The 16,959-nt window shown below is 47.8% G+C and overlaps 1 protein-coding gene across 4 annotated transcripts; it reads right to left on the bottom strand.

Moving 5' to 3' along the window:
• Nucleotides 1-4,373: 4,373 nt before the first annotated feature.
• On the bottom strand, nucleotides 4,374-16,051 carry Lmo2 (LIM domain only 2). Of its 4 annotated transcripts, none has more exons than XM_021264378.2 (4): nucleotides 15,736-16,051; nucleotides 14,760-14,988; nucleotides 10,597-10,812; nucleotides 4,374-5,343 (listed from the first exon to the last, which is right to left on the bottom strand). In XM_021264378.2, exons 1-4 carry the CDS (start codon nucleotides 16,031-16,033, stop codon nucleotides 5,124-5,126), a joined length of 963 nt encoding a protein of 320 aa, XP_021120037.2. In that variant the 5' UTR covers nucleotides 16,034-16,051; the 3' UTR covers nucleotides 4,374-5,123. The 4 variants fall into 4 exon arrangements, with proteins under 4 accessions (XP_021120037.2, XP_087061696.1, XP_004852122.2 ...); XM_087205570.1 differs by having other exon boundaries at nucleotides 4,374-5,365; nucleotides 15,736-16,048; XM_004852065.3 differs by lacking the exon at nucleotides 15,736-16,051 and adding an exon at nucleotides 15,423-15,699.
• Between the last annotated feature and the right edge of the window lie 908 nt (nucleotides 16,052-16,959).

Consider the following 16,959-nt stretch of genomic DNA (forward strand, 5'->3'; position numbering starts at 1 on the left):
CTCTTAACCCTGTGTGCTGCTGGTTTGAGATAAGGGCCTTCTTCCCAAATGAAGTTGTAAAAAAAAGAGTTTAAAATGAAACAAAGACAGTGTGTTAGGCAACAAATTCTATAGAAGCTTAGAAGACATTAAAAATCATTTCAATAGCATCTCAGTGCCCACCATGTGGCAGGTGGGTACTAAAGGCTGGACACATGAGGATAAATGAGACAGTGCCCCTGCCTTTGTAGAACCTGAGGTTTAGCAGCAATTTCTTTTTTCTTTCTTTCTCTCTCCCCCCCCCCCCTCTTTGAGACAGGTCTATGTAGCCCAGGCTGGCCTTGAACTCGTAGCTATTCTCCTGCCTCAGCCTCTCAAGTATTGGGATTACAGGTGTATCAGAGATCAATCAATCCTCTGACTGCCTAGAAAGGGGGATGGTGAGGGATAAAGAAAAAGAGACAATAGAGACTTTTGTAATTTCAAAGTATATGGGGGCTGGGAGGTCAGTGCCTCAGAGCTAGCAAAGACAAAGAGACTCTGAGCTTGCTGCTATTTATTGGGGTCCTAGGGAGAATCAGCTGACTCAGAGGTTGGCAATAATCCCATGATGATGAGGAAGTTATGCTGATGAGGATCTTAGGTAGATGAGGGTCTTACAGTTGGTTAGGACAGTGAGATGAGCAAAATGTTCTTACAACAGTCGGTGGGATGAGTTAAGCTGACAAGGAATTTGTCCCTCCCCAGGTGAAACCCTTCTCTTTTTGTATTACTACTCAGTTCTCAAAGACCCAGGATGTCTTCAGCTGATGTAATCTTGCCCTTGAGCATCACAGCATCACAGGACCATTGAGACCTCAGGCAGCTCTAATCAAAATTTAATTGTGAAATGATTTTTTTCCCAAAAATTATGTAGAATGGCTCCCAACACAGGTGTGCACCACCACGCCCAGCTAGCAGCAATTTCTTTCTTAAGAGACAAAATCTTGCTGTATTCCCCAGACTGGGGATCAAGGAATCCGGCTGCCTCAGCCTCCGAGTAGTTGGGACTATGGGCATCCACCACCTCACCCAGTTTAGCAGCACTTTCTTACTGAAGTCAGGATTTACACAAATAACAACAGGCAGAAGGAGCGTGGTTTATAGCCACATAGACAGCTACCCCCATGCAAGAGGAACTCGCCTAATTCTGGTCTTTCCTATTAATCAGAAGACTCCTCAGCACTAAAGTCCAAGAGCTATCAGGTGAGTGCTTGCAATTGAAGAGACCAAGGAAACTATCGGGAAGAGGAGGGGTTGAGCTGAGGGTTCAGGGTCAAGTGAGAGGTCAGCAATGTTCACCGCCAACCCAGGTCTGTGCCTGTCACAGCAGTTAACATCCTGTAGAGGAGCTGAGAATTAAATGTCACCCCTCCAGAAAGTGACACGTTTATTTTTGCAGTGCTAAAAATTGAACCTAGGGGCTCATGCATGCTAGGCAAGTGAAGCACCACAGCCCCTCACTAGCCAGTGCCCAAACCACTACCCACAAACTGCAGGCTCACCCACATTGGGCCGGGCCAGTGCGTGTATGGCCTCATGCACTCATACATGGGGCTTTGGGAGATGGCTGGATCATGGGTGTGTGATGCTGGATTAGGGTGTGTGACACTAGGATTAAGGGTGTGTGATAACTAAATTGGTTTAGCATAGTTCTGGGTGTGGATAATGGAAGCCCCATTTTGGGTGTGGATGCCACCAATCAATAGGTTTATAGCCTTGATGGAATATAAAAGGACAGAAAGAAGGAAGGCTTTTGGCTTGCTACCTTCTGCCTACCCTGCCATGGACTGTTTCTCCTTTGTGATGCCCCTCTGCCATGCCACCCTGCTTCGAAGTCTGCCAACTATGGACTGAAACCTCTAGCAACTGTGAACCAAAATAAACATTTCTTCCTTTAACTTGTAGGTGTCAAGTATTTTGTCTCAGCAACAAGAAAAGTAACTAAGACACCAGGTCAAATCCTCCCAGTCTTCACTCTTGCCCACACCATCCCCTTCCACGTCCAGGACCAATCCAAATGTCTTCTCCTCTTGACTCCAGATAGCTACCCCAGGTTAAATTGTTCAGTTGTTCCCTTACCTATATTTCCACAGCACTTTTTACATGTCCTCATTTTGGTGCTAACCATGCATTATCGTGCCCTGTTTACATTTCTAGCTAGACTAAACTTTAATATCCTCAATGTGGAGAGAAAAGTAATGCTTTTCCTTATTTTTCAGATGAGAAAGCTGTTGTGCAGTGAGATGATGTTGACAAGGCAGTAAGGCACAGGGTTAAGAGACATGGCTAGAGCTGCTGCTGCTGGACCTCAGGCAGGACTTAACCTGTCTGGGCTTCAATTTCTGAAGCTGTTGACAATAAATTAAAACTGACACAGAAGGCTTTACTGTGGATTCTGGGAGGTAATACAGAGTCTGGGAAAGTGTCTGGCACACATAGAGTACTGTGTGAATGTTTAGTAAGTGAAGTCTGGTTACTGCAATTCAAATCCAAGACTAGAGATACCAAAGCTCCAAACTGGTGCTCTATTTTAACTTTATAGGGGTCTAAGTCATGATTCTATTAGAGGCAGCAATAAAAGGAAGCTGGTTCAGAGCAAAATCTTCCAGCAAACTGTTGGACCAGGGAAGGGAGGTAGTGCCCCATTCTCGAGACAGAGTCTAGGTCACATGGTGACACCTCCAGGCAAGAACAACTAAGGGAGACTGGTATTGCTGGTCCCTCTTGAAATCTCTTTACGTCTTTCCTCTTGAGTCATTTGTCTTAGACATTTGGACTCCTGGGGTGACTTGCTTCAAAAATTCTAACTGTGCATCCAGATTTTGCAAGATGGCACCATTAACAAATGGCAAGTGTCAGTGATTGCTTTGTAGAGAATCGGTGAAGACATTGGTTGATTTTTTGAATCTTACATGTGCTAAAATGGGGATTGGCAATAATGTTCACATGCCCAAGGCAAGGATCATTTTTACTTAATAGTGTGTATAACTACACAGCTGAAATCTATTATTATCAATGTGGATGTAGTTAAAAGTGGTGGACTGAACTGTGATTATTCTGGCAGATGAGGCACAAGACAATTGTGAGTTGAGATATAAGAATATGTGAACGTTGATACTTAACCAAGCAGGGAAAATACCACAATCATGAAGAATATGTGAATGTTTTCAGTTTAGGGCCCATGAACAAACAGTGCTTGTCTACATGTTGAAGAATTCATGATTAACCTTTTGCAAGACAGTGAGTATTAGAATAAATGGTCTTCCTTACTAGGGCAGGATTTAAAACAACCATTCTCAAGCATAAGTCAGAATCACCCTCAGGGCTTGTTAAAACACAGATTGCTAAGCCTCACCCACAGAGTTTCTGATTCAGTGTGTTGGAGCTGGGACCCCGAAATCTGTGTTTCTAGCTAGTTGCCAGGTAATGCTTATAGTGCTGGCTCAGTGACTGCAGTTTGAGTGAGAACAAATGTCCCCTGACCTGTAGAACCTTACCACCACCTGGGCTGGGATACAACAGAACGGGATTTGTTTTAAGTAGGCCACCTTAAGCAACCACTTTTAGCATTTGTCAGGCCAAGAGAGATATGGCTTCATTGTTTCTCTGGAAGAAAAAACGGAAGAAAAAATGTCTTTGTGATGGAGACTTGAGAGAACCCTCATAGTTAATTAACTGCAGCCTTAACTGCATGTTTCTGACATCTTGATAATTAAACACATTTAGACTTCTTGGTGGTTGCCAATCTTTTTATGAAATAATTTAAAAGTACTGTACACTCTTCCTGGAGGTCAGTCCTTGGTCTAACGGGTTGAGCGGAGGTGACCAGCAGGTGGCGCTCTTAGTCAGTTCACCGGCGGCTGCAGGGACGGGGTGAAGGAAACCAACCGTCTAAGCCAAGGTGCCTGCTTTAAATCCTCAAAGTAGGGTCCTCTTAACCACTTGTCATAAAATACCGAGACACACATCTTGGAAAATCGAAGTGTCAAGCTCAGCATCTTTGCCACATTTCACACTCGGTAATTACCTCCTCTCCCAAAGGGAATCTGTTTTATGTATTTGTTTGCTTTCTAGGTTACAAGTTTCCCAAAGGCAATGATCTTGCTGCCTCTCTCTGTACACAATGCTGAAGTGAAATGCACATTTTACAATAGCAATTTAATTATTCTACATACCTCTGAGCTACGTGATGACCTGTTATATAATTGCTAGTAATACAGAAACCTATATAAACTCTTGCAATAAATGGAAGCTTTTATTTGACCTTGAAATAAATTGCTTATTTACTTTTCCTTTACAATAGAAAAAGCAAACCATTTTCCCACTGTCATTATCAAAGAAACAACACTGCATTTTAGTCAGTTGTTTTTATTAAGTCTGCAGAGGTGGGGTTTTTTTATTTTACTACACACAACAAATACTTTGATATAATCCAAGATAATAAAATAGTTGAACAACTTTGATTTCTTAGATTTACATTCGTATAGAAACAATCTGGAACTCCTCACCTCAAAACCAAGTGATTCCTCAGCATTGCTTTAAATAAGTGTTTGGTTAAGAGTTGTGGTTTTCATTCCCAACTGAAATGTGTCTCCATGCAGTTGCTCTTGGGCCCCAAGCTTAAGGCCTTGGGAAGATGGCCAAGAGAGGGGGGGGGCACTTGCCTGCCTGCCCTTCCCTTGCGTAAGGACAGTGACTGGAACAGAGTTGTTACAGAAGCCAGGAAGAAATCAGTTGCGCGTCTCTAGTTTGCAAGCCTCAAAATCATAACAAGCCGTCCCTATGTAGCACCTCCCATTGGTAGATGGGAGAGCCCCTCACGATGGCAGTGCCTGGTTGTCCCTAAGTGTTCCTTCCTTCCACTACTCATGTCAGTTACTATGGACAGGTGGTGACCAGAAGTTCTAACAGGGCTGATTCTTTTGTCACACTGAAGTCTTGGCCCTTTCGTTACATCCCTCGGAGGCTCTGTCTTGGTTCCCAGTAAGTCTGCACCATCCCCGCAGAAATATCTCACCCCACCCGCAAATCCCCACAGCGCCTAAGAGTGAAGACGCCGCACAGACAGCGTCTTCAACAAACACCATCCCGGGGCCTCTGGCCTATATCATCCCGTTGATCTTAGTCCACTCGTAGATGTCCTGCTCACACACGATGTCGGAGTTGATGAGGAGGTATCTGTCGCCAACACAGAAGTGCTTCTGACAGGCGGCACATTTGAAACACTCCAGGTGGTACACTTTGTCTTTCACCCGCATGGTCATCTCATAGGCACGGATCCGCTTGTCGCAGGATGCACACAGACCATCTTGTCCAAAGAGCCTGGGGCAAAAGGAATGAAAAGCTAACATACGAGGGGAGAGACAAGATGGGAAGAAAAGGTTTGGTCATGGGCTCCACGGGGGAGACCAGATGTCCAGGGTTCTAGGAAGCTGGGACAAGCTGGATTCCAACCCAGCCTGGTGAGTCCTATCTGTCTTAGAAGGCAGAGGGTGACCAGGATGACACTGTGGCATTTTACTGGGTATGACTCCTCCTTTTGCTGAGCTTTCTGTCTTTAGCAACCATTCCCCACACCTCTAGGCCACCCCTGGTCACAGCGGTGAAGACACTCATCAAAGTGACTTGTGATTAGGGGTTAAATGTAGTGCATGTGCCCTCCCAGGGGAACTTTCCCTGTAGAAGAGGAGCTGGAAGAGAGTCCTCAGGGCCCCTTTGAGGGAGAACTGAAGTGTGAAGTGGCACACACTTATGATCCTAGCACTCTGGGAGGCTGAGACAGGAGGAGTCCAAGTTCTAGCCCAGCCTGGGCAACTCAGTGACTTAGTAAGACTGGGGCAAAGAGCCTCCCTCCACAATGAGCGGAAGATCTTCATTCATGGTCCTCACTTCCTTTTGACACAAATCTCCAGGAAACCTCTCTTCTAAATCAAGTCTGTCCTTGGCCTTCCTCGATTATCCACTTATCTCAAGCAATATTCAGTGTTGGGTCGGGAGATACAATTTTAGTAGAAGTCAACGCGGTGGTTCTCAAAATCTGGTTCCTACACCGGCGGGATCAGCATTCCCCAGGAAGCTGTCAGAAGTACAAATTCTCAGTAGGGTGTGGTGGTGCACTCTGTAATCCCAGCACTCAAAAGGCTGGGGCAGGAGGATGGCTGTGAGTTCAAGACCAGCCTGGTCTACACATCGAGTTCAAGACCAGTGTGAATTACATAGTAAAACCATGTCTCAAAACACCTGCTGGAGAGAAGGGCCGGCAGTCTGCATACTAATGACACTGATGCAGGGCTCAGTTTGAGAACAAGCCTGCAGGAGTTCAAAAACCCAGCTTTACAGTCCAGGACCAGACTTGGGTATCCGAGTGCCTGGTCTAGGCAGCATCACATCTCTACCTCACCTGGCTGTTGCAAGCATTAAACAGGGCAGGTCTGAGCATCAGTGGTCAAGAGCTAAGCCAGCACCGGCTCTGCCTGAACACATCTCAGTGTCATCCCAACCTCCCTGGCCTTCCTGCAGGGTCATCTGCACACTTGGCTGGTAACCCAGCACATAAATTCCTTAAGACTGAGTTAGGTAAATGCTTGTTCTTACTGGAAGTTCTTAACTTTAGAAAATCAGAGCATTGATCAGTTCCTGCTGAGAGGTTGTAAGGAAGGTGAGGGCTGCTGCCAGATTTTGCAACATCTGGGCAGAAAAACTGGGCTGGAGAAGAGGTGGCTCCATGAGTAGAGAGATCCAGTTAGCACCGGGCCAGCTCACTTCCCTCTGAATCTTGGTTTCCACCGGAGGAATCCAAGTGCTTCTAAGCACGGCCTGGGAACAGACTCGTTAGCGGGGGAGAACATTGGATCCTACCCCACCGCAGCAGATGGTGGAGCTGTAGGTTACCGCCGTGCTGGAGGTCACAGAGTGGAAAGAGTTCTGGTTTCCTGACTGTTCAGTAAGTTAAGTTTGGGCCTGAGCAGAGACGCATCATGGAGAAAACTGTGCTCAAAATGAGTCCAACTGCCTGGGGCTTGAGATCCTTAAGGAGGGAGCTTATTAAAGGGCAGTCGGGGGTAAATTACAACACATCAGGCAGCTAATGAAGGGAAGGAGAAAGCACTAAGATTTGGGAGACAAGTTCAGGTCCCTACATCACCTCTCAACAGCCAGGTGGCCTGAGAAAATGGCATTCCCTTTCTGGGCTTATGTGGCTTAGGCTGTGAACCAAGAGAACTGGGAGAGAAGGGCCTGAGAGCCCCTTTCAACGCAGGGACTCTGCGATTCTAACAGGAGTGAAAACAAAACACGCCTTGATGCTGAGCTCGAGCCTGGCACCAATAGTTGGCATTTTGCTAAAGCGGGATATCCCAGAAGCAGACCCTGATGGGGAGATTTGTGCAAGTGATTTATTAAGGATGTTCTCGGAGGAGCCCTGGGAAGCACAAGGGGAAACTGGATGAAGGGGAGGAAGCCAAGTTTCAGACTCAGCCAGAGTTCCTCAGAGAGAGCTTGGCCTGATGCTCTGGGACCTCTGAAGCTATTAAATCACGTCTCCAAGTAGCCCTGGCTCCAGGCTCCAGGCTCTGGGACTCCTTCCGAGTGTGTCCTCAGCAAATGCCCTGGGGTCTGGTAAGGCCTCAACACTTGTGTCTCTAACAGGTGCTAGTTAGATGTGGCACATGCCTGTAATCCCAGCACTCGGGATTGCCATGAGTTCAAGGCCAGCCTGGGCCACATTTAAGGCCAATATGAATTATATAGCAAGACCCTGTCTAAAAAATAGAAAAAATACCACTGGGGGTCTGGAGATGACACACCCCAAAATTGGCAAAAAAAAAAAAAACAACCCACCCAAGTCTAAGGAGGTCTAGCCTGAGTAACAGCATTAATAGCTGAAGTTAGGTCCCCAACAATACAACATCGACAGGAGTTAGGTTCCGTACGGGGTCTCATAAATATTTGAGGCTAACTATCTGAAGAGGATAGTGGCAGGCAAGTCAGCCACAGGGAATCCTCATGGGGAGAAGTTATTCCAGAGAGATGAGGGATTGGACCCCATGAGGGAGTACCGAGACTCTCCTCCGACTTGCCTTGTTCAAAGATGCCATCAGATAGGCTAAGAATGCAAATAAAACAAGTCCATCATTGAGGCAAAAAATAATTTTTCTCCTCTGTCAAGAGGTGTCAAGTCTTAAGCTTTCTGCTGCCCATTTTAATAACAATAATACAAATATTAAAGGATGGCTGGGAACGCCCGCACGGACACTGAGTTAATTAACATGTTTCCTGGGAATGTAGCAGGGAGAAGAATTATTTCGTGTCACCAAGACACAAGTTAATTAACACTGGATTCTCCCAGACTATTTTTTTCTCTCCTTTTTGAAAATGGAAAAGATTAACAAGCCCAGGCAGCACTGGTTTTATTCTTGGATGTTATATAAAATCGTAGAGATAGGGCGAAACCCAGCTCTTTTGACCTTACTGTACTGCACTTCGTTTAATAAGATTCAAATGATTCGACAGGGATGTAGTCAGGAGCCCAGTGGGAATCATTTACCTGTCTGCTTTCTGACTGATTTGGCAGTATGGGAATGAGCAAAACCAGGTCTGTATTTATCCCAGTTCTATTTTCTTGTAATTTAAAGAAAATAAAAAAGGAAATCTACCAAAATTATAATCATGAGCACTGGAAAAAAATCCTACTTACATATTTCAGAACCACTAAATCTGCAAGGACTTTATCAGGAAATTTGGGAGAGGAGAAAAAGGGTAAGCACATAAGCTTCCTTTCAGTGTGGAATTAACTGCAGTTTTGGTGTTGGGGGGGTTAAAAACCATGTGAAATGCTCTGAGGGCAGATTAGGGTGGGACAGCTGGCCTGGCAGCCAAGCGCAATGAAGTCCAAGCCAGTTTCTGCGGGTTGGATGGGCCCAGTGTATTAAGACTGCATGCTCCATGGACCCTCTGCCACAGGAAGCTGGTGAAGAACTGACAGCTCCACAGCTGAGAAGATCTGACTGTGGAGGGCACAGAGCTACCTCTGCAGTAAATAGGAGAGTGCATACCCTAGAACCTGCCAGGAAAAGGCACTCGGTGAGTGTTGAAAATTCACCCGGCCAATCCTATGGCCCAGCATCCTCAGCTCCTGCCTCACTGAGATTTGTAGACTTTCTATTCCACCCTTCCATTCTTCCATCTCTCTGTCCATTGGATTAGAAAGTAATTCATGAGCCTGTCATACAGTTAAGTTTTAAAAGCAACCAACATCTACTTGATACTCATGCACTAAGGTACTTTCCATGTAGAATTCCATCTAATACTTACCTCTTCCTTGGAAGTAGACACCATTACTCTCCCCACTTTACAGACAAAGAACTTGAGGCTCATGGAGGTTAAGTAAGTTGCTCAAGATCAAAGAGCTAGGAAGCAACAGTGCTGAGACCCAGACTCCTGACTCCAGGTTCCTGCCTTTCTGTCCATTGAATGCCACCTTCCTACTATGGGAGTCAATGTCTGGAACTCCATGGCAAGAAAATGATTTCTATTTTTATATTTCTCATTACATATTATTGGAATAATACAATGTAATATTTATAGGCTATAGGATATATGTTTTGGGGGGAGTGGCATAGGACACTGAACCCAAAGAAATCATTGGGCTACAGACATGTTTATTTTGAGACAGGGTCTTGCTCTACCACAGCCTCCCAAACAGCTGGGAGTACCGGTATGTGCCACTGTACCTGGCCATATACAAGGGGTGATCAAAATATATGTGAACATTTACATTGTAAAAATTTATCACAGTAAAAGACACACTGGCATTAATTCCCCTCAAAATACTCTCCCCTCACTTCAAACAAATTATCCCATCCTTCTTGCCACTTTCTGATGTAGTTCTGGAAGTCCTCTTTTGTGAGTGTCTTTTTGTGGCTGCCTTGATGTCCTGAATTGATTCAAGACACCTACAGCAATTTCTGTCAAATAAAAACATTATGGTGTGTCCTTGTCCACCTTTTACACCAGATCGGGCACTGTATGACTTCTGGCTCTTCCCCAAAGATGAAATGACCAGGAAGATAAATGTTGTGAATCGATTCAGGACTTTGAGGCAGCCAGGCCAGCACAACTAAAGACAGTTATGAAAAAAAGACTTCCAGAACTGCTTCAGAAGGTGGCAAGAATGATGGAAGTGTGTTTGAAGTGAGAGGGGTATCTTGAAGGGATCAATGGCAATGTGTCTTTTACTATAATGAACTTTTTCTAACTTAAATACTCACTGTATTTTAAATCACACCTCATAGGTTTTGAAGCGTTAAAGTGAGTTCCTAAGAATATACCCCAAACAAAAACACTCCCGGATCCTATGATTCTTTCTGTACTCCCAGCCCTATCAACAGACAGAAGCACCATTCTGACTTTATTCATCCTTCTCTTACTTCATAAAACATCAGGATTCTATCAGCCACCGATGTGCCTGTCACTGGAGGATCTCAGCAGGAGGAAGAGCCATGCTGTGGCTGGCTCCTCTGAGGCTGAGGACCACATACCCAGACCCAGATGTCCCCAGGGGTGCAGGGCAGGTACCTGAGATAGTCCCTCCGGCACAGCTTCCGGCCCAGCTTGTAGTAGAGACGCCGGCCCACCTCACCCAGGCGGCAGCCACACAGGTCGCAGCTGAGACAGTCCTCGTGCCAGTACTGATCGATGGCCTTCAGGAAGTAGCGGTCCCCGATGTTCTGCTGGCAGCCACCGCATGTCAGCAGGGATGGAGGGATCTGGAGCACCTCATCCACTGGCTCCCTGGGGACGAGGCCAAGCATTAGGGACAAGCTCACTGGGTGCCAGAAATTGCTCTGGGCCAAACAGGGAGCCTCAGTCTACTGTTTTCCAGCAACGTAAGGAGAATGCATGAGACAACACATCCAATGGTGAGGTGGCAGAGAAACCTAGCCAACCTGCTAAAGCAGGACTGTGCTAGATCTTGCACTCGAGACCCTAGAAGTAAACACAGCACACCAAGAGACCTGCAGGTGGCGCTAGGGCCCCACCCACAGCCTAGCACCATTGTGGACCCCTCTGGTCTTCTGCTTCTTCCTACCACCTCCTCAAACTCCTCTTCCTTCCCAGGCCTCTCTCTCTTTTTCCTCCTCCTGCACCCAAGACCCAAGACACTGGCTAACCCCAGGGGAGGCACTTAGGGCTAAAAGAGCTGCTTGCTGCCAGGACATCTGACTACCCAGAGTGCTAACACACTGCAAATTCCCTACTGACTTTTCATGCCGGTCCCAATGCACAACAGCAGAGGTAAGGAAAAAAGAAGAAAGGAGCCCAAATTATGTTAGGTTGTTCCTCATGCCAAAGTAAAAATCCGATCAGGATGTAACAGGAATTCTTATCCTATTAGCCGTAATTCTGCATCCCAACCTTCTGACTGAATTTTTTGTTGGAAATCACTATTAAGACAATTGAGGTCAAACTGATAAAGTACATCAGTTAGACTTTTCTTTCCTCACATGAAAACTTCTACAACAGCAAAGCTGACTGGAATAAAGTTAACTTAGGAGGGAAAAAAGTAGGAAGGGAGCAAAAACAATGATCCTAAGAAGAGTGGAAGACAATAAGGCAGATGCAGAAATCTCAATCCAGGCAATCCGTTCATAGTGAGCTACGATACAGGAAAAGGATATTCATACAGCTTCTCGTTCACATTGCTTCACTGGAACCTGAATCCTTCTGCTTTACATTTGAAAATAAGTAACTTTTCCGAGAGAAAATGAGTGCAAGGAATGGTTGTTGCACCAACTGGGAAATGGGGAAAAAAATACTTACAGATTTGTAACAATTAACAAATAATCTCTGGAACTTTAGCCAAACACAAACCTAGCTTTCAAAGATCTGGTTTTTTACAGACCTTCTTCTCACAGTGGAATTCCCAAAGGGAGTTTCCTCTTGGGCATCCTGGAGCTATAAATCTGTGCCTCCTACTTCCTCGTGGGACTTTTACCAGGTGACCTTGTGTCCTAATTGGCCTGTGCCCACTACGCTCAGCACCCATTATACTTAGACACAGTGAGACTCACAGAATCCATGTTTAAATGCCCTCTGACAACTGCAGGTGTCTCTATCCAGTAAAGGATGGACATTTAGGATTATTGCAAACCTAAGGTTGCAGTAAGAGTATGAGATTATCTTCTTTTAGAACAAGGAAGTGTAACACTTGTAACACTCAAACACCTTAGGATGGAAAACACCTCAGATAAATAGTTTTAAGACTGCTGAAGTCTTTGCTTCTATATGTGGTACATAAGGACTTCCAGCCTTCCATCTGAAAAATAACTGAAACCCTTGGCCTGTCCATGTGTATCAATCCAGACTTGCTTCTCCTCTTTCCACAGCCTATGATCTTAGTCTGGGCTTCCAGAAACACGTATGGAAGGAATCTCAGCCACCCTGGATGTTCTGACACTGCCTCTGCCAACCAACTGTGAAAAACGAGAATTTGCACTAAGCTGGTACAAAACCGCCTGGAAGGGAGGCAGCAGGGGCCACAGACTGCATGGCAGAGGAGATCTCTCTATTCATGAATTCTGGCTGTTTCCTGCCTACAAGCTTCATTTGTGTGCGCCTGGGCAAGCCTCTGGGTGTCTTTGGAGATGGGACTGGAATGACCCAAGTCAGCTTGGAGTGAGCAGTGAAGCATCTGCATAGCCAGAGAGTCAGCTGCAGAAGAAATGGAAACCAACAGGAGCCATGGTGATGGGCTGAGACGAGACACAGAAAGACAGGATAAGACACTGGCTCCACCTATCTTTTTGCAATTAACAATAATATCGCATTATCTTTGGTAGACAATTCAAGCCAATGACTGAGTGGGATCTGCCTTCAAATTAATACATGATATTTCCCCAGAGCCTATCCTATATATTACACCAGAGTATCACTTCAGCCTGGATTTCCGGGATAATTTCTTGACAATTTCCGGGGCAGGGTTGGAGGGAATGTACTGCAGCAATTTCTCAACTAGCCTGTCCACCTTCAGTTAAAAACCTGCCTTCACGGGCACGTAAAGGAGGGAAATATGGGATCCGAGATTCTCCCACAGTGAGCTTCCTGCTGGGCTATGAAGTTAGGATGCTTCGGTTGTCTAACCTCAGGGGAAAAGTACAAACTTTGGAAAGAGTAAACTTCCTTTAGGGGACCAAACCATCCAGACTTACCTTTTAATAAAAGGATTTGGGGCTAAGTACTGCTAGTGGAAAAGGCAGTGAGACACCAATTCATTCCATTCACTCGCATACAGTATTAGTATGGTCTTGCTTGATCTCTAGAAATTCAGAGCTCAGCTGTCATTCTAGGACTATAAAAAAGTGAACAAACTGTGCTTTACATCCATTGTTTGCATAGCCATCTACATTTTTTTTAAAAGGGACTGTTAGTTTTCTCCTGAGAATTTGGGTCTTTGTTACAACTAACCTTGCTCCTTATGGAGCTGGTGTCTTAACCTCAAGACCAAGAGTGATGTTTATATTCTCACTAGATCCTGGTACTTCCTGTGTTTTATGGGAACCTGCTGAGTTTTTATGCTAGTAACAGAGGGTAAAACCCAGGTAAATAAACACCACAGAAGGCTGAAATTAGGAAGGGGTGGCACTTCAAGCAGGAAAGCACAATTCTTTTCAAAGCAGGAAAAGGAAAAAAAAACCACTTGCCTCTTAAAAGCACAAATGGACAAGTCATTAACTAGCTCCTTTGGTCTTGTGTAACAAATCCCTTCAAAGGATTAGATGGGGACTTCAAAGGAATAAAAATTCAAAACCAGACAGCTAATGACTCTTAAAAGGGCATTTGCGTTGATGGAGGAAATGATACCTTAAACACCCCCTTGCTCCCCAAGTTAAAGCTACAGAATGGGCTGGAGGTATAGGTTGGGAATAGGTCATGTTCATTCCAAAGCAGTGCAAGGTTCAGCAATAGATGCAGCATATGCTCATTAGAGAGCTCTGGTTCCCTGACTCAAACCTTTTTGAGAGTATAATAAAAGCTATGAGATTTTGCTCCCTAGAAAAATACACCTATACACAAAATCGTGCACTAACTTTCGAGGCTCGCAGGCCTCCCTCGGTGGACGCCTGGGGAGCGGGAGTCCAGGTGCCCAGATTAACTCCGGACTCGCGGCCCTGGAAGTCTCCGGAGGCCCAGGCGAGCTCCGAGGTGGACAGGCAGACGGACCTCCCTCATCCGCCCGTTACCCGCGCTGCCGCAGCCGCTCCACCTGTGGACCCAGGGGGTCGTCGGGAATTCCGAAGGCCTCCACTTGGAATGTCCCCCTTTGCAAAACCAAACGGACAAAGAGAAGGAGCGAGAGGGGAGAAGCAAGCAGAATGGAGCCCTGAACGCTCCCCGGATGCACCTGCGCTCCTGCAAGCGCCCCTGTGCCTGCCGCAGTGCAAACTTTCTGGCCGGGCCGGGGTTTCAGGGGCTGTCCCTGGTAGCCCGGAGGGCCCCCAGAGGCTCCGTGCCGACCTCTATTCCTACCGCCCTCCGCCCGACCCCCTTTCTAGGGCCCCCAGAGTCACCTGCGAGGACGGAGGGGGCCCTGGCGCGCGAGGAAGAGGGGGTCGAGGGCGCGCTGGAGGGCGGACGGGAGCGCACCTGGGGCCCCTCTCGGGCCGCCCGCGCCACGTCGCTGCTCCGGGGCGCGAGGCCGTGGACACGGCGGGTGGCGGGGACGGGGAAGCCACACTTACTCGGACGGGTCCAGGCTCTTCCTCTCGATGGCCGAGGACATTGGGGAGGGGGGCGGCGTGCCGGGCGGCGGGGGCGCTCCCTTTGTGGCGCGGGGCTGACAGACTGCCGGGGCTCGGACCCCCTCGGGTGCTCGCGCGCCTCCGCCGCCGCCGCTCCGGCGCCTCCTCTTGCTCGGGCGCTCCGGCGGCGAGCTCGCCCCTCCGCTCTCAAGGACAGTCACCGCGCTGCCTTCAAACGCCAAAGAGAGAGAGCGAATCACCGGGCTGCGGGCGCGCTGCGGCCGAGGCGGGGGCCGGGGCGCGCAGCCTGGCCCCGGGCGGCTGCAGCAGCCGCGCAAGACTTAACCTTCCATCCCCGTCCCGCTCGCCGCCGTCGCCCCGCCCGGGCCGCCTCGCGCGCTGTCGCCGGCTCCGCGCCGCCCGCAGGGATGTGCGCGACCGCCCGGCCGCCCCGAGCCCCTCGCCCTCCGGCCGGGTCGCGGCGCGCGGCTCGTCGCCGAGGCGGAGCGGGGGCGGCGGCCTGGGGACGGGAGGAGGGGACCGCTCGCCTCTCCCCGGGCTTCCTCCTCTCTCGGGAAGGTCTATTTTCGCTCAGCTTCCCTCTGTCTCTGGTTTCATTTCCTTTTTCCTGATCACGATTCAAATACAATAGAAGGAACTCACATTTAAAGAGACAGCTGCCCGGTCCCCCCTCCTCTTTCTTCTTCCTTGTATTTTTTTTTAAACGGGGCTCCTGGGGATTAGCAATACAAACAGCCGCAGTCGGACTGATTGGGCTTCTTAAAGGGGCCAGCGATGGGGACCGAGAAAGTCGCTCGGAAAGCACCTCTCCTTGGAGAGGAGGCTGGGCTGCCACTAAATCATCCTGTAGGGTTTCCCCCTCTTCCGCGTTTTCCCCTTCGGTGTAACTAAGGCTGAAAGTCATCACCGGACATCCCGAGCAAGAAAGAAAAAGACAAGAATGTAAAAGGAGCACCTGCAGAAATGCGGGCGTTCCGCGTGGCTCTCGTGCGCGCGCGTCCCGGGTTCGAGGTCCCAGGTCCAGGGGCGCAGGGCGCGGGGATGCCCGGCACGGCGCGGCTCGGCGGCGGCGGGGTTGTGCTTGCGTCCGCGCTCCAGAGAGGCGACGGAAGCAGCGCGAGCGGGACCGCCTGGGCTGGTACGCCTGGGCAGTGCTGGGGGCAGCTAATCCCGCAGGGAGGGTGGCTGGGAGGGACCACGCAGGTCCGGGTCTCTTCTCCATCTGCTGGCGGCAGAATTCCCTCTCTCAGCATCTTTCAAAGAGCGGACTCCTGTGGTTCCCCTGACCCCCGTAAAGTGCCAGTAATACCGCGACTACTGAATGCTTTTCCGATAGAACATTACTGCGGAGATTATTTTGCCCTCAGTAGGGCAAAAAGAAAGAAAAGAGATGTAATTTGGGCCTTCACGTTTCTCCTCCCAGCCCCAGGGCAGGTTCTAGGGAGAGAAAGGAACGCGCGGGCTAACACTGTGCCCTTCCACAGAGAAAAACTTGGATTCCCTTGGGCCTGAGTTCAGGGAAAATTTCTAGGTTCAGAAATGACTACCCAAGGCCCGTTTGTGCACGACGGTAATCAGAGGTGTAAAGAATCCGGGGTCAGGATCAAAGGCATCTTATTCCCATTTTAAAGATACCACTGCGGGGCCTGGGTGGGCTCATACTGTAAGATGGTGGTCGAAGCCAGAAGTGAATTCCTGGCCGTTTCATTTTCCCTCTTCAGAGCTCAATCTTCATTGACATTTCACAAACAGAGCAAGAATGTACTGCTGTTTGTAGGCTCCTAGCGTATTCTAGTCTCCAGGTGCCATGGCTTGGGCCCTAATGGATATCATTACAGTGTGTGTGTGTGTGTGTGTGTGTGTGTGTGTAAGGAAGCCTGAAGGGCAGCCTTGCGTCCAAGTTGGACCCTTAGTATATAAAAAGACATTTGCCTGATCAGACCCTTGCTTTCAATTAAAAAAAAAAAAAGAGGGCCAGGGATTTACCTCCATGGTTCTGGCACCTGCCTCGCAAGCGCAAGGACACGAGTTCAATCCCCGGTACAAAAAAAAAAAAAAAAAAAAGAAAGAAAGAAAGAAAGAAAGAAAGAAAGAAAGAAAGAAAGAAAGAAAGAAAGAAGAAAAAAAAATAAATTAAAAAAAAAAAGGAAAAAGAAAGAAAGAAGGAAAATTCCTAGAA

Source organism: Heterocephalus glaber, unplaced genomic scaffold (assembly GCF_053883595.1).
Source record: "Heterocephalus glaber isolate CG9 unplaced genomic scaffold, H.glaber_assembly_v1.0 deba00000594, whole genome shotgun sequence".
Taxonomy (NCBI): Eukaryota; Metazoa; Chordata; class Mammalia; order Rodentia; family Bathyergidae; genus Heterocephalus; species Heterocephalus glaber.